At 38.9% G+C, this 20,320-nt stretch overlaps 2 protein-coding genes across 3 annotated transcripts; one reads left to right on the forward strand and one right to left on the reverse strand.

Annotated features, from left to right (window-relative positions):
* The first annotated feature begins 1,031 nt into the window (after nt 1-1,031).
* Nucleotides 1,032-6,562, forward strand: ubxn1 (UBX domain protein 1). Of its 2 annotated transcripts, none has more exons than XM_059346269.1 (10): nt 1,032-1,079; nt 1,770-1,834; nt 1,967-2,020; nt 2,814-2,938; nt 3,639-3,726; nt 3,900-4,091; nt 4,540-4,591; nt 4,723-4,845; nt 5,552-5,735; nt 5,924-6,562. In XM_059346269.1, exons 2-10 carry the CDS (start codon nt 1,776-1,778, stop codon nt 5,962-5,964), a joined length of 918 nt encoding a protein of 305 aa, XP_059202252.1. In that variant the 5' UTR covers nt 1,032-1,079; nt 1,770-1,775; the 3' UTR covers nt 5,965-6,562. The 2 variants fall into 2 exon arrangements, with proteins under 2 accessions (XP_059202252.1, XP_059202253.1); XM_059346270.1 differs by having other exon boundaries at nt 1,068-1,151.
* A 342-nt stretch (nt 6,563-6,904) lies between these two features.
* On the reverse strand, nt 6,905-19,012 carry si:ch211-114c17.1 (pre-mRNA-processing factor 39). Its single transcript, XM_059346209.1, has 15 exons — nt 18,955-19,012; nt 16,723-16,973; nt 15,851-15,976; nt 15,610-15,728; nt 14,824-14,991; nt 13,324-13,504; nt 13,098-13,202; nt 12,385-12,511; nt 12,142-12,296; nt 11,664-11,790; nt 9,942-10,213; nt 8,796-8,980; nt 8,629-8,703; nt 7,646-7,817; nt 6,905-7,457 (listed from the first exon to the last, which is right to left on the reverse strand). The coding sequence occupies exons 1-15, from the start codon at nt 19,010-19,012 to the stop codon at nt 7,386-7,388; spliced, it is 2,193 nt and encodes a 730-aa protein (XP_059202192.1). The 3' UTR covers nt 6,905-7,385.
* Between the last annotated feature and the right edge of the window lie 1,308 nt (nt 19,013-20,320).

The raw sequence follows: 20,320 nt of genomic DNA on the forward strand, positions 1-20,320 counted from the left end.
ATCTTATTCATGGGGCTTTTTTACTTTTACCCCTACATTTCAGAAGCAAGCATTGCATGCTTCAAGCTATATTTTCTTGTGATTTTTAAAAAATGATGATGATAAAAAAATTGATCCATAATAATCCAAAAATATAATATATATAATTCTTATATAACCTTGAACATATAATTTTTAAGTCAGGATATTTACGTAATAGAGTTGTTTTTTTACACTGTGGCGCACTGACGACCTTAAGACTTCTTCCACCACTGTCAAATGAAATTATTCTTAATATTTGGCAAGAATTTCAGCAGAATAAATCCAAGATTCAGATATTTAATAAGAATACTACACCTCCTTAAGTATTGAACCTGTATACAATTTTCAGGTACTTTTAATTTACTTGAGCAGCCTATTTCCAATTTACTGTATGTTACTTTATGCTTCCACTCCACTACATTTTGAAGGCAAATATTGTACTTTTATTTCACGGCAATACAATATTTTGACAGCTTCAATTACTTTGCACATTCAGGTTATCAACAAAATATAACTCAGCAAATACAATTATGATGTAATGTAATATTACAGATAAAGGTAGGAGTATATATGATAAAGTAGGAATCAGCCTCACCTTTACCAGCTGCAACAATAAAGTGATATACACATTCAATGCATTACTGATTATAATCCAGTTACATGGTATAGTACTCTAAATGGGACAATCTGATATATAGGTAGATGGATAGATAGAAGTATCTAGTACCTTATACAGAGCATACACAGAACATACAACAAACAGCACAGCAAAGCACACAAGAATATTGAAAAAGTCAAAGATAGAAAATACAATACAGTCAAATTTTAATATTAATTCTAAATTTGGATATAAAATAATATACTATATAAAAGCTGAAATAACATTATTAAATATAATATATTTCTACCTGTTATATATTATTTTGATTTTGTATTATTTTATTTTATTTTACATTAAAATACTTCTGAAATAATTCCAAAGCTAAATCGCTTTTTCTCGTGCGGTTCGGTTTGACCTACATGAGCTCCCGTACTGCTGAAGCGGTGTTGACTGATGTGTGAGTAGCTAACTAACGTTGTCTTCATGAATATATTAGCTGATATTACATCTCTTAGAAAAACAATAACACGTATGTGTGCCTTTTCATGTATAATACAAACAAACATTGATAGCTGAAGTGACGGAGAGCTCGAGAGAGCTCACGATCGTTTTTAATCGTGCTAGCCAGCGAGGTTTCCTAGCTAGCTCTCGCTTTTTGAACGTTAGCCACATTAATGCTAATTTTAGCACTCAGCATAACGACAGGCGTGATATTGTTATTATAGTTATTAATAGTTAGAGCCAGCGAGCAGGGTAGACATGTATACTGTCAGACTACTGGTTAAGGAAAGTTAATATTAATTCACACAGTGTTTTATTATGACTACAATGGTAAATTAGTGGTTTCACACATGACTGAGCTAAAAATCCATGAGCTGTTGTGTTGACTTTAGATTAGAATTTAAGTTTAATTTATCATTATTTTGTTTCTTTAAAGGGTAAGAGATGGGTATTGTCGCCTAAAGAAAGAAATACTGCATCATATATATATATCATTAATGAAAATTGTGTTGTAAAAATGAATTTTGTAGCTGCAGAAGGCTAGGTGCTAGGTTCATTATTCTGACTTACCAATAGTGTAACAGTACGTCCATATCAAATGATGACCCTCTTGTTAATGTGTCAGTTTGTAAACCATCTGTTCCAGGTCAAAATGTCAGAGCTAACAACACTAGAGAGCCTACTGGAGATGGGCTTTGAGAGAAACAGAGCGTGAGTAACACCAAATCTCAAAAATCATCCTAGTTATCACAGTTCCTCCATGAGAGGGGACTTTCAAAGAAATGAAAGTAAAACTGTTCAACTGTTGAATGAGCCTGTCTGCTCTTTATCTTGTGTCTTCAGGGAAAAGGCGGTGGCCAACACGGGGAACCAGGGAATAGAACAAGCCATGGACTGGTGAGTCTGATACACACAGAGAATTAAGAATAACAGAATTTAAACTTTGATACAATGCTAGAATGAAAAAAAAACATACTTGATACCTCATCTTTACCTCCAAGGCACAACAAACAAAAGTAAAAAGGAAGAAACTAGAAGAAAGAAGAAGATTTTAAGATACTTTCTTCTGTCTTAGTAGCTGTTAATTAAAAATCATGATAATGATAATAGCTGCTTTGGCACAGTGGAAATCATAAAGAAAAAGAGAATGCATCAAATTCAGAGTTTATATATACAAGAATAAAAGTTTATTATAATTTTGAACATTAAACATATTGCCTTGTTAATTGAATCAATGCCACAAAGGACTAGCAAATTATCACATCCTGTACTGCAATAATAACGTTTTAAACAACTTTTTTGGAATTGGGGTTATAGTAATTAACATTTTTATTACTATTTTTTAATGTGTCCCCTACCTTGTAGACCTACACGTTCCATTCGTTATGCTGTTATTACTGTTTATAGCATTATTTATTGGGTCCAAAAGCCTGATTGCTGTTTACTTCATTATTATTTTTTCTTTCTTTAATTTATATACTGTTTCATGTATAATTAACAGAGATTGTATTGTTTTAAACATACACTAGGAAAGAGTATTGAAGTATCAATACTTTTGATAACCTTAGAGATAAAACATACTAGTGTTGAACTCACTGTGTCCTCACTGAAAGTCACGCTCTTATGTCTCCCTCGTACCAGTTCTAATGATTCCTCAGCATATTTCTGATCTTTCCTGTGCTCTCCTCAGGTTAATGGAACATGAGAACGATCCAGACATTGATGAGCCCTATGTGCCGCCTGTGGGGAGTGTCCTGGGAGGAGAAAACAGCCAGTCCACCACAGAACAGCCATCACTAGCGGACACTGCTGAAGGTCAGACACCAACATAAAAACCATCTAGAGATGTGCAACATGACGATATTTACCACGGGGCAATACATACATTTTCTACTGTGAGATGTTTGGTCAGAATGTTTGCTCCATGGTGGCTATTCTTTAGATATTTTTGACTGTATCAGGACTTTGTGGGCAATATAAGTTATTTAATTCACACGATGAGACAAAAACATACATTCCTATCTGGTTATTTTATCCTTTGTATAATTAAAAAAATAAATAAAATAGGACAATAATAGAAAAAATTCAGGATATATATTGAAATTCTGATATAAAATGGCAATTAATATGACCATATTAAACCATATGGCCCAATCTCGTAGTCACTTGTTTCTTGTACTTTCCATCTATAAACTTTAAATTAGCTTAAGTAAATTAACAGTTTATTAAGACGGATGATGTGATATGAGTTTCTCTTCTCTCTCCCTCTGTGTATCATTGTTTTTGATCAGTTTTTGCTTTCTTTTCTCATTGTCATCACCTCCACCATGGAGGCTGAAGTGGTCGGTTCACTTTGTTTTCTTGTAAGTGTTCTGTGGTGGTGGTTTTGCTGTGTCCACACTGTCTGGTTTAAGGTTGAATTGTGGTTGACAGTAAGACATTTCAGTGTCACACAATGCAAATGTCTTTCTGGTTTTTTTTGGCGCTTTCTCATGTGCACTTGTTTTGGCTTCAGGGACAGCAGGTGGAGATGGCGAATTCGATGATGATATGACTGGAAGAGTGCCAATGACAGAGGAGGAGAAACTTGAGCAAGTTAAAAGGTCAGATTTCACACAATTATGACACGATTCCTCCAGTACTGTGCGTTCAACTCACAGCTTCTTCTCTGTGCATAATAAGTTTCTTTGACTGCACAGAAAATAAAATCTGTGACCATCAGTGTGGTAGCAAATCATAATTTATAAAGGCAAATCTGTGTGTGTGTGTGTTTCAGGCTAGAGGAGCTGATGCGGGTGAAGCAGGCAGAGAGACGAGAGCGAGAGCGGGCAGAAGAGCTGGAGCGGGAGAAGATGCGGAGGAAACAGGGCCAAGAGCTGCAGCAGATTCGCCAGAAGCTGCAGGATGATGATATGAAGAAACTTGCTGACCAGCGCAGGAGAGAGAAGATGGAGGACAAACTGGCAAGGTAAGGTATTCATATCAACACATTCATACAAAAAAGATGTCTGACTGTTTGAATTGGGTGGTAGTAACAACACTTATAACAGGGATGTAATAATTAAAAAAAAAAAAGTATGTAAAGATGTTTTCTAACTCTTTTACTTTTGCTTACAATATTTATGTGACTTTCCTTCGGAAGAGAAGAAAGATAGAAGAAATGCTATTTTATCTTTACCTCATTTTTTCTTCTGTTTGAATTTCTATTAAAAAAATGGTATTCTAATTAGTGGAATTAATAGAATCATGGAAAGTTCACACAGCACAGAACAAGATAAGAAACTGTCTAAGAAATTAGCGACAGATTTGTATTTACATGCAACTGATCCAACAAGTTAAAGTCTGTATCGGACTGTGGTGGTCCGTCACTACGACACTCTGCAACTAAAGTTTGCAAATTTCTCTTTCCCCATCAGACAAAGGGTTAAAGATAAGATTGCACGAGACCGAGAGGAGAGAGCACAAAAGGTAAGCCAATCATAGTTCATCTGGTCACGTGTCCAATTTTAGTTTTCCTTTTTTTCTGTTCACTTCATATTTATTTCTGTAAGTACTTCTGTTGGAATCAATAAGTTAAATTATTGTTTTTACCTGTTTAGTTTGGAGGGGGTGGAACCCCGAGCACGGCAGCATCGTCCCAACCCGCCCAGCCCAGCCCCTCGTCACCCACCAGTCACGGCCCTCCACCCACTAAGAAGGAATATGATGAGTCCAGGATACAGGTACAAGCTTCAGTTACAGTCACATGCCACATTTCCACTGCATGGTACAGCTCCACTCAACTCGAGCTGCTCTTTTTTTAGGTTTTCCATTAGCAAAAGCTGTGGATAGTACCTTTTTTTTTGGTAACACCTTGGTTGAGGTTACAAGCGATACTAGAAAGTTAGAATTACTATTGGTCAGAGATTCTTAACTTGCACGACAATGGTCATCCTGCATAAACCTGCCTTTTACAAATAGCCAAGCAACTGTCAACAACCACCGTGAGTTTGTTGTTCACTCAACCCCAGGTTTTCCTGTTTGGTTGCTGATGAAAGGAATCAGCATGTGTTGCCTCGAAGATGATGTAATGGCTGTTTTCCGCTGCGCCGCTTTGGTCAGTTGAGAGTCCTGCTTACACTGAGGTCGTACTATTCACAGTAGAAAACAACAAATAAAGAAAAGTGCCTGGTAACCAAAGAGAGCCGACTCGAGTCGAGCTGAACCATGCAGTGGAAGAGAGGCAACACACCTTTGTGCTGCTCATAACAGACCCATCAATAGTTTCTTTTCAAAGCGAGACATTAATTCATTTTAAATATCTGTTTTTCATTTCAATGTTACTTTAGTTTTTGGCTTTAAATGTTCAGATGCAAAGATCAAAAAGAAGTCTCACTCAATCATCCACGGCCCACTTTTCCTCTCCTCCTCTCCTTCTTTACATTAAAGGTACGTCTGCTGGACGGTTCGACCATCACAGCAGTCTTTAAGGCCCAGGAGCCGCTGGCAGCAGTGCGCGTCTACGTGCAGGTGAACGGCAACACACCCGAAGGTCAGGACTTCACGCTGATATCGCCCTACCCCCGGCACGTCTACACTGATCTGGACATGGAGAAGCCCCTCAAAGAACTGGGTGAGCACTGGGCTGCAACTACACCTGAATATAGAGCACATTTACTGTAATATACACAATTCTGTCATTCTGTGTGTTTTAGCTCCTTATGGACCTAAAAACTGTAAATTCAGCAGCTCATCATGCATGTTTGTTGAGCTCAGAAACTTCTTTGACGTTTTTTGCGACTTCCCATTCTGTCTTTCTAGGTTTGGTGCCTTCAGCTGTGCTGGTTGTTACCAAAAAGTAAGACCAGGAGGATCTGCTCTGTGAGCCTACCTCACCACTTCCACTACATCAACACAGGAGTCACCAGAAACAAAGAGAACCAGGAACAGAGCCACCACCTTTTTACTGTAGTATCACTCAATAAGCCAGCTAACTGAACTGAAGCAGAGAGAGATGTAGCTCCCGGCTGCGTTCAGAGTGTGTGCAGCTACTTTTGACGTTTATAGTGAAAAACAGTTTTGCTAACTCACTGACTGATGCCCGTTTGCTATTCTGGGCTGATTGATTGCACGTGATAGACTGATTTTTGTGCAGTGAGATGGACAGTGACTTTTACTTATCAACAACAAAGTGAAGCTAGCTGGCTTCTGATGGATACTGCTCCATGGTCTCTACAACACAGTTATACAGAACAGAATTGTTTAATTTTAACTTGATCCTTACAAGGCAAAGTACCACACATGACCTACTCGGTTGGTTCTGAAAGGGCCTTAAATTTAATCCCCACGATCTTCCTGATTTTGTGATATTCTAGTTTTTTTTACGAGTTAAAATATATTGACAGTTATGTCTGCATAATCACCAAGAATCTACTTAAAATAAAGCTGACTGGAGAATTATGATGTGGACTGTATTTTCTAACAATTATCTTGATTCTGTTTGTGCAGCTGCAGAATGATCTTTCTAGAAAGCGTCTTATTCAGCGAGACACACTCTTCCTTCATTACCATGAACTTGATGCTGTAAACACTCACGACAGCACCAAGTTGGATCTCGGCTTAAATCCGGAATCTGGTAGTTTCCAGACGCACCATTTACTCCTGTTTGCTGAAAAACTACAAGGCCCAGCTGTTAGACATTATTTTTTCAACTATATTTGTCACAGATTCAAGTCAGGTGATTTTTCTTTCCCTTATGTAAGTACAAGCAAGCAGACGCACAACACAAAAACAGTGGTGACACACTATAAAACACCTTTATATACATTAGAAAAAACAACAAATAGCCTACTCTGGAATGGTACAAAATGTCAATCATACATCACCTGTCAAGTTGAATAAACTGGATGACTTTAAAACAGGAGCAAAGGGGGTTGGGCTTGCAAACAAATACAAAAATAGTTCTGATTAAAATGGCAAGATGCTGATGTATTGAGAATGGAAGCATCACTCTTTCCTTTCATCATCTTTCCACCCGTCCTTCAGAATCGACACTGAAATGACACGGCATGCTAAAAGAGCTCAACTCCTTCCTCTGGCTGAAACAAACCCAGGACAGTGAGGTAACTCGGAGGAAGGACGGAGAGGAAAGGATGCTGGGATATAATTTTAGCAGGTGGACCGGCAGCACTGGGTGGTTCAGTTTGCTGTTCAGCTGAGGGGCCATCCTGATTCAAACCATCTGCAGGGGGCTTTGTGGTGTCACAATCATTGTTTTTCCCCTTTAGCTGGGAGGATAGTAGCCTTGGTTGTAGTTCCAGGTGTTCTGGTAGCCGTAGCTGCCGTATTGTGGTTGCTGGAAAACAATCACAACATGTTATAAGGTGCCCAGAACATCAAACTGCACCCTAACAACTCATGTCTCTTTAACCGTTTTTAGGCACATTAAATGGCCTGGTTTTCCTGCACCTCAGAGAAACTTTACTCAAGTCCGACATATTCATCTTCTATATTTGTTGCATTGTTTTACAATCTCATTCCTACCTGGTACCAGCTGCTGTATCCCCCGTATGCGGCCTGTGAGCTGGCGTCGGTGCCCATCACAGGAGGAGGCGGTGTCGTGATGGGGACGTGCGGCATGGTAGGTGGGACTTGTGCAGACACGGCGACAGCAGAGCCGTCCTCACTTTTGCTCAGCTTCTCAGGGTCCTCATCTCTGAAAATCAAATGATAACAAATGCTCTGTGCAGATCTTTTTTACTTAGCAACAAAGCGCATCAATTCTTTATGCAAACGGATGTGCACGGACAGTTTACACTGAAGTGTTTTAAAGTAGTAAAATTGTTTGGAGAGGAGTGAGTAAATGCCGGATAAATGAGACTTTGGTTCTGCAACACAAGTTGTGTGTGAGATTTGAATGGAGTTTGCTGTTGTTTAATCCAACCCACGTTTTGTTCAGTTTTGGATTCTATGTTCACTGTGGAGACATGTGAGAAATACAAAGTCTTCTTTAAGAATTCAAGGCTCACACAAAGTGAGTAACTGATATACAAATGGTCATTTTGGGGGTTTCTTGAAATTGATTCTCCCAGTTGGGTTGTAAATCATCAAGTCAGATCACACGAATATAAATAAGGTTACTCTTGATTCCAGACAATTTATACAACAAGTGCATGTTTACTGCAAGACGTAAATGTGTACACTACAGGCAGATTTAGTTGATGATTTTTAAGGGGAAAAACTTTAGTTGACAAAGTCTTAAAAATAATCAACATTGAAGTTATGAAGCTAGCTTCATTTTTAAACAAACTAAAATTAAATTATGTTTGACTAAATATTTTTTTCCTTTAAACTTATGATTATACATTTTAATAGGAATGCTTTAACTATTTGTAAACCTGAAAGTCCAACATGAGACAAGGGGATGAAACAAAATACTACTAATGACTCTCAAACTCTATGCTATGTTATGTTGAAAGCTTCCAGTTGCAACTAGAATAGAAATGTTTTGAACTTGATCAGTTTACCCGTTCTCTGCTCCTCTCTTGGTTCCGCCGAGCTCCCTCAGCAGTTTCTGGTGTTCCTCATAGACCGACAGCACGCTGCAGAGACAATGAAGAACATTCAGGTCAGAGAGGATGAATGGTTATTTGGCACCAACAGAGTTTATAGGGGACTCGTGTTGAACTCTGACCTCTGGATAGAGTTGCTGTAGTCCTCTGCAAACTGCAGGCCTCTCTGTGAGAAGAGGATCTTAGTGTGCGGGGCGAGGGGAGCTGCCAGCGCTCGTGTCACACACTCCTGCACCGCCTCAGTGGAGGCCCAGGGGTCGCCCGACACCTCCAGCTCCAACAGGTTCAGGTGCAGCTTATCGTTATCCTGAGGGAGGACGCATGGAGGGACAGCAAAGTCAGTTAAAAGCCAGACCAAAATAACAATGGAAAACAACAAATTCTCCACTTTGGAGAGAATATTCATGGAAAAATCTCATTCGCTATATCTGCACTCCATATCAAAAGAGGTCATATTCCAATCAGACAGAATGTTGGAGATGTTGTGGAAACAAAGAGGCGAATCACTATCACATATTCTGGTGTTGCCCTGTAGTGACCCCATTTTGGTTAAGCGTACATCAAATTCTAGAGACTGTGTTTTCAACAAAAATAACTTTTTGTTTCAATTTTTTATATTTAGTGGATCTAGAGGAACTGAAGTGGAGGAATAAAGATAAATATTTACTTAGAATATTATTGGTGGCCTGTAAGAAATCAATAACAAAGAAATGGCTGAAGAGGGAGGCACCTAGTGCAGATGAATGGATTGATATTGTGTACAGTATCTTTGTAATGGAAAGAATTACTTTCAATTTAAGAACACAAAAAGAGGTATTTATTGAAAATTGGCAAAAATGGATTACATATGTCTCTACCATAAAACCGGATTTCAGGTAATCTCAGATTGGACGATCAGAATACTTTCATTTCTTTGTACCTTTCCCCTTTTTATCTTATTTTATTTATTCAATTATTTTTGGGTGTTTTCCAATCCCCTTTTGTACACTTTTACTTTTTTCTTTGATATTTTCTGTATTTGTCTATAGGTCTTCATGTTGATTGTTTGTTTGTTCATTTCAAAAACCAATAAAAAGTAAATTACAAAAAAAAAAAAAAAAGCCAGACCAGACTAGTTTTTAAGGAAGCTACGGCTTCTTAGTTCTCTACGTTTGACTTTTTACTTCTTAAGGTACGAGATTCAAATCCTGACGGGATTGATCGAACCTGTAATGCCTGTAATGGTCTTATTGGCTGAAATGTCTGCAGTTGTTTGCTGATGACCTCACCGGACTTATCTCCAGCGCCTCCTGTAAAACTCTGCGGGCTCTGCTCGGGTTCCTGCCCAGCTTCAGCAGCAGACGAGCCAGCTTGATGGAATAAAAAGCGTGTAACGTGGGCTTCTCTTTGGATTCAGCCACCGCCTCCTGCAGCAGGGCCTCCGATTGGTCCAGCTGGCCCGCTCGCCTCTCTAAAGCCGCCCTGCGGAGACGGACCACCGCCAACCCTGGAAGTGTTTTCTCCAGGGCCTCCAGCACTCGCCGGGCCTCAGTTAAGTCACCTGAAAGAAAGAATGGGAGTTTCCATGACTGTGGTAGCCACAACATGTGAAATGCAGTAAACAATACAGGTGAAAAAAAAAATTATGTAAATACAAGCAAGCAGACACACAACACAAAAACAGTGGTGACACACTATAAAACACCTTTATCTCCACTACCAGTCAAAAGTTTTAGAACACCCCCAATTTTTCCAGTTTTTTGAACTGCCAGAGGTAAATAAAATAAGGTAAGCTTAACCAAAACTGAAAAATAATGTACATTTCAGAATTATACAAGTAGGCCTTTTTCAGGGAACAAGAAATGGGTTAACAACTTAACTCTATGGAGTCTTGGGCTATTTTGTCCATTTTTTAAATTCTTTTCATGTGTCTTTTTTTGGTCATTTTGTGTCTTTTTTTAGTCATTTAGTGTCTTTTGGTGTCTTCTTTTGACATTTTGTGTCTTTTTTTGGTCCTTTAGTCTAACATAAAATGTGATTTAGAATCTTTTTTTTTACCTTTAAAACACTATCATGCTCAATAAAGAATTTTAAATGTTGCAAATGTGCATTCATTTCAGAGTACACTGAGACATTAAACTGCATAATTTTCAATGAAATTCTGGAAAAGTTGGTGTGTTCTAAAACTTTTGACCAGTAGTGTACATTAGAAAAAACAACAAATAGCCTACTCTGGTACATTGGTAGCCACAACATGTGAAATGCAGTAAACAATACAGGTTAAAAAAAAATGTCATAGCTGGTGTTTGTAATCAACACCAGCTATGAACATCGGTATGAACTCCACAGGGCACCTTTAATTATTGTGTTAATAAATTATTATGAAAAGGGCCTAGTTATACTGACATAAAGACCTTTACAATAAACAATCAGTTCATTAAAGATGTAAAAACCTGTCAAAAACAGTTTGTATTCGACTGAAGTAGTTATTACTAGCTTAAAATAAAAAAATATCCATCAAGTCAGTCCCTGCTCAGTTTTGTATTGTTTTAAGGATGGGCAAAAACTACAATTTATTTCACATCAAGTTTACCTTCATGCCTGTCTACTCCCTTTCATATCCTTTTACGTGCCTTATTACAGCTCCTTTACTTCAGTTTAACTTTGACTGACATTCACCAAGTCTTTCATTGACTGCATCACAGGCGTCTTTAAATTATTAATACTGACTGCATATTAAAAAGACAAGGTAATGGTAAGGTAGGTGGAAAAGGTGCTAAAAGCTGTCAGAGGCAGTTTACTTGAAAAGGCAAAAGAACGAAAAAAAGTCCCTCCCTTTTCATCCCTCCGCTCTCCATACAGTAACCTCTACTAGTAGACTGTGAATTACAATATACTGAAAGGTATTTGTCATTTTTTTGCCTATGACACAAAGAAAACCTGCAGCTTTAAGACATGCATCACCTAAAGAAAACGAGAAAGATTGAATCTGGTTTCATGTGTTGTCGTACCATGCCTCTCCTCGAAGGTGGCCCACTGCATGTGGATGTTGGGTTTGTACATCAGGTGGACCTCACAGGCCCGTTTGAAAACAGCACGCGCCTCATCCACACTCTGCACCTCCAGGTACTGAGTGTACTGAACGACACACACAAATGTTACACTGAGATCATATACAAACAAAATAAACAGCTCAATTAACCCATTGAAGCCTGGAAAGCGGATACGTCGTTTTGTAGTATTTGTATAAGCTCTCAAATACTTTTTGAATTTCATTTCTATCTGCTACAGAGGCTGAAAAATCTATTATTTAGTAGAAGAGTTGACACTTTTTTCCCCAGAATTTTTCCAGAATTTCCAGAAAATTAGAGGCTTATTTTAAAATCGCCCAGCGATTTTTCAGGCCTCAATGGGTTTATCTGGTCTTTAGGCTCATGAGGATATTTTCTCTAACTACAGGTCACATAAAAACACACTTTTGGTTCTTACCCTGATCCAGAACTCCTCGTACAGAGCGCAGGCGATTAGACAGCGCTCGTACAGGATGCGGACCCTGTAGTCATCATGAGTAACTGGCGCATCCTCTGATTCCTCCTGAGGCTGGGCTGTGACCTCTGAGACCTCTGTGGCTGCCTGGTTTGGATCTAATAGGAGACAACTGTGTCAAAACTGTGGGCACTTTTACATATGAACACATGTACAGCTGACAGTATGTGTGTGTTATATCGTCACCTTGTTGGGGGTCTTGGGGGTCTTTGGTGTCCTTGTTCAGCTGAGCAGTCTCCCAGTCCAGGTAGGTATGCCAGGACCGCAGCTGGAGGCGATCGAGTGGCTTGACGTGGAAGTAGGGACGTTTGATCTACAGGCCAGAGAAAAAAACAGGCAGTGATGAAAGCATGTAACAAGTTTAATACATGTAAATTAAAAATAAGGCAATAGAAAACAAATCTGAAGATTTTTTTTTGTAAAACTGAAAATAGTAAAAAAAATTTTTTACTGTGAACTATTTAACTAGAAAGAACATGAAACACTGAGAATTTGAGTTTTTAGTTTTCAGATGTTTCAATATTTAAGTAAAATGTTTTTTTCTGAAGCACACTAAAAAATACCATAATAATGTCAAGTACTGAATTATGGCATGAACTTGTTGTTTTGTTTGATCAAACAGTTTCTGATTTAAAATAACATTATTTGGGTAATTGATTTTGACAAATTACCATTTCTGGTCTACCATTTGAGTTTTGAGTTTTACCAAATAAAAAAAATGTTACACCTCAAAGTAATACAATTTTTCTGCTAGTGCCAAAATGAAGGTATCAAATGATAAGATAATGTCCAGCCCTAGCTTCAGAACAAAGTGCCTGGGAAATAAGTGAGTCAGTAAGTAAAAAGCCCAGAAGATGAAAGAAAAAAAAAAAACTAACAGAAGAGCAAACAAAACTCACAGCATCTTCAAAGTGCCATCTCTTGCGGACTTCTCCCTCGTTGTCCTGGTACACTTTGTCCCTGTGAATCAGAACTTGTTCCCTGATCTTCTGCATCAGCTCCTCCTGAACACAGAGTGGAAACAGACTGATGAATACTCTATTTGACCGTCTCTTTACTTATGTCTCACTTGTAAACATGTCTTAAATGTTCAAACTGACTGTGAGGCAGTGAGATGTGACTCACCGTGTCTGTGCCCTCTGGGGTGGCGGGCTCTTCCTCCCCTGGCGGCCTCTCCTCCTCCTCCTCCTGGGCCTGTTCGGCCCGCTCTGCCTTCTGACTCTGACGGCACAGCGCCCTCAGCTCCTCATACTCCTCCGTGGAAAGCACCTCTTTGGGCTCGTGGCCGTTCAGGTGTTCCTTGAACCTGACAGAGGGCAGGAGGGGAAGACGTTGGGAGAATAATGGGAGAAGGAAAGAGCAAAAAAAAGGTTGGAGTAAAAAGTTCCTTGTGGCGTGTATCAGGAATGGACAGGAATCTGAAAATAGGGATCTGATAAAAGCCTTCAGTGACTGAAGTCACAAGAACTATCTCCTCCTGAACATTACATTTACATTACATGTCATTTAGCAGACGCTTTTGTCCAAAGCGACTTACAATAAGTGCATTCAACCTGATGGTACTAGACATAGACCATAGGAATCAACCTAGGAACACCTCAAAGACTAAGGAAATGATCAGAGATTTTCACAGGTTCAAGCCCCCCTTCAGCCAGTGAATACCTGTGGGGTGGACATCAGGTGGTGCCAGGTTCTAAGTATCTAGGTGTATACCTGGATAATAAGTTTGACTGGTCCCTAAACACAGACGCTCTCTACAAAAAGGGGCAGAGCCACCACTTTTTCTTCTTGAAGCTCAGATCTCTGGACATCTGTAGTGCGATGCTGCAGATGTTTTATCAGTCTGTGGTGGTAGTGTGTTGTTTTATGCTGCAGTCTGCTGGGGAGGCAGCATCACACACACAGATGATCAGACTGGTCTAAAGAGCTGGTTCTGTGGTTGGAGCCAGGTTGGACACACTGGAGGAGGTGGTGGAGAGATGACCTGTCAACATGTCCGAGGCCATAGTGCGCGTAGCGGAGTTCCACCCGATGCGCGCACACAAACACACGTACACCAGGGTTTCCCATTAATGACCTAGACTGTGGCGGCCTCCTCCGAGACATCCACGCGCATTCACACAGAATTTACAGAGCGGTCCACCCCACTTCTCCGCTGCAAAACATTTCCAGCATGATAGAGAGACACCTAAATGCCTCCCTGTCTGTATCAGTCTCACCCTACATCATCTCTCCTTGTGCATGTGTGCGCGCTGAACTAAATACGGTCAACCTGTACGCCATAAAACTAGGGGAAACACTCCATCCGCTACACAAAACCTTTACGGACCAAAAAAACAGTAATGGACGGCTCCTCTCTGTGTTGCAGGACGTAGAGATAAAAAAGGTCCTTAGCTCCAGAGCTAACAGAATAACTGAATTTCCCTTCGGGGATATATAAAGTAATTTTGAATTGAGAGGAGGCGTTTGTTTAAGAGGAGAATATTTAAAAGATCACAACAGTATGCTGATTTAATGCTGAATAATAGACTGAAAATATATATTATCAAACAAAATAATTTACTGAGCTGAAGCTAAATTTAGCTTGGCACACACACTTGGCTCGTGCGTGTGTGGTGGTCTTACTTTTCGTAGTGGGTGTTGTAGAGCTGGGTGGGGACTTTGAGGACTCTGTCCAGGACGGATGTTGCATTCTTCATGTTCCCCTGCTCCTTCTCCCACTCCACGTAGAGATCCCAAAGCCGGTCTGAGTGGAAGTCCAGACCTGCTGCCAAAACCGCATCCTCAAACACACTGAGGGGTTGAGATCAGAAAACAAGTAAGACGTTAAAAACTGCTTTCTGTTTTTCCACAATTGCTTTCAAACAGCAGCTTATTTGCTTTTTTCCTGATACTGTCTCTTCAATATCTATTTGTATCTGTGCTGTGCACTTCAAAGAGCATAAAACACACTGCTCAATTTTGGCAAAATAATTATTGATTATTTTGGTCACAATGTTAAAGAGGATTACTCATTGACTCGGGAAACATCCTGAATTTATTGGAATTGGACTTTAAATATAATTTAAAAAATTTTTTTTTAGTAATTTGTTTGAAATAATATATAAATATTATTTAATATATAAATAATAATAATAAAAAAATAGATCAAAAACTGATCAACTATTTTGTAACATTAGTGCACTTCCTTCCAAGTTAATGAAAACATGTATTCAATATATAAAATAAAGACTAAAGTAATTTAGAAATAACTTGTTCTACTTTCCTACAGAAAACAAGACAAAAAATTGTGGCGTGGCAAAAAAATCTTGATTATCTTGTTTTCATAACTGTTGGAAACCAAAATCATAAATAAATGTAATTTTAATAATTCAATAATTTGAATTATGACCAAGTCTTAAACGAAAGTACCTGCGAATCCGTGTGGGCGACTCCGGCAGGTTCATGTCCAGAGTTCCCAGCAGCAGATTGATGTAGTGGATCCACAGATCTACACTCAGAGGGATCACCTGCAGACCCTGAACACACACCTGAGATATACAACACAAACAGCTCATGAGAACAGGTGGAAAAACGTCCTTAACATACTGACATTATTTGTAATGGTATGAAGTAGAAGAAACACAGAACTGTGATCTCTCTTCTGTTTTACCTCCTCTGCTTTGTTGTTGTATCCAGCGCGGCGCTCCAGATCGGCATATTTCTTCCAGTAGCCGTAGCAGAGCGGGTATCGAACAAGGAAAGCCTCTAAGGCTCTGCGTGACGCTGTGACGTGACCCTAAACACAAGAGAGGAAAATTAAGTGAGTAGACATATTAGGCAAAGCAAGGCAAGGCAAGTTTATTTATATAGCACAATTCAGACACAAGGCCATTCAAAGTGTTTTTCAGGGGCAAGATTAAAATACATAAAACACAAATGCTCACAACTTTTCCTTTGGAGAGAGTGACATACATACGAAAAGGAAGGCAGGATTTGTTTGAAAAAATATGGGAACCGTTTAAAGTGTTTGTTAACGGTATTGATCTGACAATTGACAATGAAGAAGAATAAGCAGTCAGTTAAGTAAACCTTAAATCAGGATTAATGAGTTCATGTACCTGCAATTGTATAAGGCATTGAATTATGAAATGTTTTGTGGCTGAGAAGTGGATGTTTGTGATGTGTATGTGTATAGTCCATTTGTAATCTTGTTTTGTTTTGTTATGTAAGAAAATGTCAATAAATATATTGTTTAAAAAATTTTTTTTTAAAAATACATAAAACACATTAGAAGACATTTAAAAGCGAATTAATAAATACTACAGGTAAAATGGAAACAGCAAAGTCTTCAGACTTGATTTAAAAGAGCTGAGTGTTGCAGCAGACCTCAAGTTCTCTGAGAGTTTGTTCCAGAGATTTGGTGCATAAAAACTAAACGCTGCTTAGTGGCTTCAAGAGGTCAAAATGTAAGACATATCATTACTGAGGAACAATATTGGTTGCTTCTCCTCCGCCTTGCTGGTAAAGACAACAAACACACACCTCTTGCTCGCAGTACTGCAGCAGGTCAGTCCAGCCGGTGAAGTCTTGAGGATTGTCGTGGGCAGCTTTCCACAGGCGCTCAAAGTCTGCGGGCAGTTCTCCTTCCTCGTCCTCTGCAGCTGGGGGCATCGAGAAGGTGGCGGGGTCGGGGGCTACGGGGACCTCAGGGGCCACGGCGGGACTGCCGTTCTCCTCGGACAAGTCTGCCATCTCAGTGGGAGGCGCTGCAGGATCCTCAGAAGCCTCCATGGCTAAAGAAGGTAAATAAGTCAGACAATCTCAATTATACAAGTTCATAAAGCTATTGAGAGCATGATTTTTTAGAAGAGAAGGCCTGAAAAAGTCAATAAATCAGGCCCACACTGCAGAGGGGAAGTTTCCCTCTTGATCAGGAATGAGTGGCCAAACAAAAACAAGGTCACAACCAGCCTTTTTAACAAACCCTCACCTATGGCTCTAACACAAATTTCAACAAAAACCACACCTGCTTTCACTCAATAAATGACTAAGAAGTTAACAATTGGTGTGATGTTTTCTTTCAGGACCTTGAGAGACTTCTGCTGGAGGGAGTTTGGTGAAATACTGTTTAATCATGCTCATGTTTTCTGGTCTTGTCCCACTATTCAGACTTTTTGGAAGGAAGTGGGGACAGTCATCTAAGAAACCCTGCGTTTTAATGTCAGAACAACATTCACATCCCTCTATCTTGGACACATTTCTCACAGGAGGAGTAGAGATGATGTCCTCCTCTTAAAGATATTGCTGGCAAAAAGCAAAAAGGCCATTACAAAATGAACTGGCTTCAGAAACACTGCCCGGCGTTGGCCTATTCCTCAACACTATCAAACGGCTGCAGTTATTGGAACAAATGACAACTTCAAAAAGAGCTGGGAGAAAAACAGATACATCAGTTAACAGATACTATCGGCCTATCAATCGGTGAATATGCTGCACGAAATGTGCCTTTATTAAAACTTTTTTACACAATATATAATGCAGAAAATGTTGCTTGTCATGATTTAGAAATGATTCTAGCTATGATCAGCAGTTGACTGCAACTGAACAGTAATGATGTTTATTTAGCTATATATTTTATTCCTATTTATTCTTTATTTTCTCAGTTACTATTTATAGAAGTGGCCGACAATTAAATACATTGTTTGTATAAGGTATAATAATGTTAAATATTATTTAATATAGTTTTATGTTTGAGAAAGTAGCTCTCTGGGTACATATTCAAGAGCTAACAGACTAACTGAATTTCCCCTCGGGGATAAAAAAGTAATTTATTTATAAAGTAAAAAATTACAACATCAGCCACCGTATCACTTATTGATGAATTCCCCTTTAAAATCAGTATCGGCATCAGTCTCAAAATTCCCATATCTCTCGGCCACTAGTATTTATTTATTCAATCAGACAGATTTATCATGATTACTTTCTGTACTGGGTGCATTATTTTTATTTTCAATTTACATTTACATTACATTTAGTCATTTAGCAGACGCTTTTATCCAAAGCGACTTACAGGAAGAGTAAAAGCAAACAATCAAGGTATAGTGCAATAAGAGCTATTAGTGCATCAATAAGTGCTAGTGACAATTCTTTGAGGAGTAGAATTATCGTGTGGTGCTAGGAGAGAAGATGCTCTCTGAAGAGCAGGGTCTTCAGGAGTTTTTTAAAATGTATTGACATTTGTCTGATTTATTGATCCTCCCATGAGCTCAAATGTGTTCATTATTCTCACTTGTTTTTTGTTTATTACCTTAACAGAAATGACATTGACCTGCCAAACCAGATCTACTGCGATCCATACATGCCAAAACATCAAAAACAAACCACCACAAGTTTCTATTGTTGACACACCTCCTGGTTTCACCTGTAAAGGTTTGTTTCATTCATTACGAGCCCAGTTCACTGAGTTCACACGACTCTGTTAGCGCTGAGTCTTTGTGTTTGGGTTTTTGTGGACATAATTCAACTAATAATTGATACGCAGCTGTAAAGCACTCAGTTACACACAGAGGTTAAGTGAGTTAAAGTCCCTGAGCTGTTTGGTGCTGTGATTAACTTGAAGTCGCGTTAGCCTAGCCTAGCTCGTCATGCTTGTCCCTGATACAGGTCCGACTGCAGCCTTCACTCAACACACCTGCAGATGAAACCAGAGCCAGAATAAAACCTGTGAAACGACACACCGGCGCCCTGTAAACACATGACTGTAGAGGTCAGTACCTGAAGACTCTTCGAGCTCCCCGTTGCCGCTCATCTCCTCGCAGCCTTCCGCCGCCATGATGGATGCGTCTCGCTGACGTCACACTACGCGACACTGCAACAAAACAGAAAATACAAAAACTTTACTATTAACAACCGAATTTGCTCGATATCTAACGGTTAACGCCACTAATATATAAGATAACCCTGGATAAAAAAAAAACAACCTAAATAACTAAAGTTATTTCACGTTTTCAAATTTGTAAAAAAAAAAAATAAAAAAAAAAGGGGGGGGGGGGGGGGGTGTATATATGTCTATCTTTGGAACATATTACCACTGCTTCTGGCAATGTAAAATGATAAAAAATAAAGATTTGGGGGTACAATCTCGCAGGAAATGAGTGGCATTGTCCGAGCAAAGGTGGGGAGGGACCCTGGTCTTTTCATCCTCAGCCTCCCATCTAAGGAGGTGACTTTAACCTGTTTGAAGTTCAAACTAAGTGACAAATTGCTACTACTGGCCAGACAATGTATTTTAATTAACTGGATCAATGACAAACCACCTACTGTCACCTTATGGTATAGGGAAATATTCGGGGTCCGCCCCCATGAAAGACTTCGTGCAGTTGTGAGGGGTAATGAGAGTTCCTTTAATGAAATGTGGGCTCCTCTGCTTAACTATCTACCTAACGAATTGTCTCTCTCTCTCTCTCTCTCTCTCTCTCTCTATATATATATATATATATATATATATATATATATATATATATATATATATATATATATATATATATATATATACACACACACACATATACACATACATGAATTCAATTTTATTTAAAAGAAAAAAAGCCTATTTTTAAGTAGGATCTTTGTCATATCAGTGTTATTTTGCACATAAGACCTTTCTTCTAAGTTGCTCCTACTTCTAACCACTACTGTGCTGATTCCATAGAGGCACATAACTTATATATGCATATATTATTTATGCAGTGAAATACAAGGCAGAAGTGAGTGAAAAATGTAGAAAGAGCAAAAATGAGCTCACCTTCTAGAAAATTGGAAATGCACCCAAACAATTGTGGAAACAATCCAATCGTGTCAAAAAAAAACAACTACATAACTGAAACGCATAAAGTAAAGATTGAATAAGAAAAAAGAGGGACTTCTTTAACATTTGGTCAACTTTATTTTCACTTGGTCTCATCTTTTAGAGTACATCTGACAACTTTGATTGACAGTCAGTTCCTTCACTTCCAACTCCACCAATTTCAAGCCATCACCAACAAAATTGCAGCAACATGTACATTAATGATCATAAAAACAATTAAGGAGACAAACTCATAGAAAAACAAAACTCCTAAAAAAGGTCCAATGATTTGAC

This window comes from Centropristis striata, chromosome 12 (genome assembly GCF_030273125.1).
Source record: "Centropristis striata isolate RG_2023a ecotype Rhode Island chromosome 12, C.striata_1.0, whole genome shotgun sequence".
Lineage (NCBI taxonomy): Eukaryota > Metazoa > Chordata > Actinopteri > Perciformes > Serranidae > Centropristis > Centropristis striata.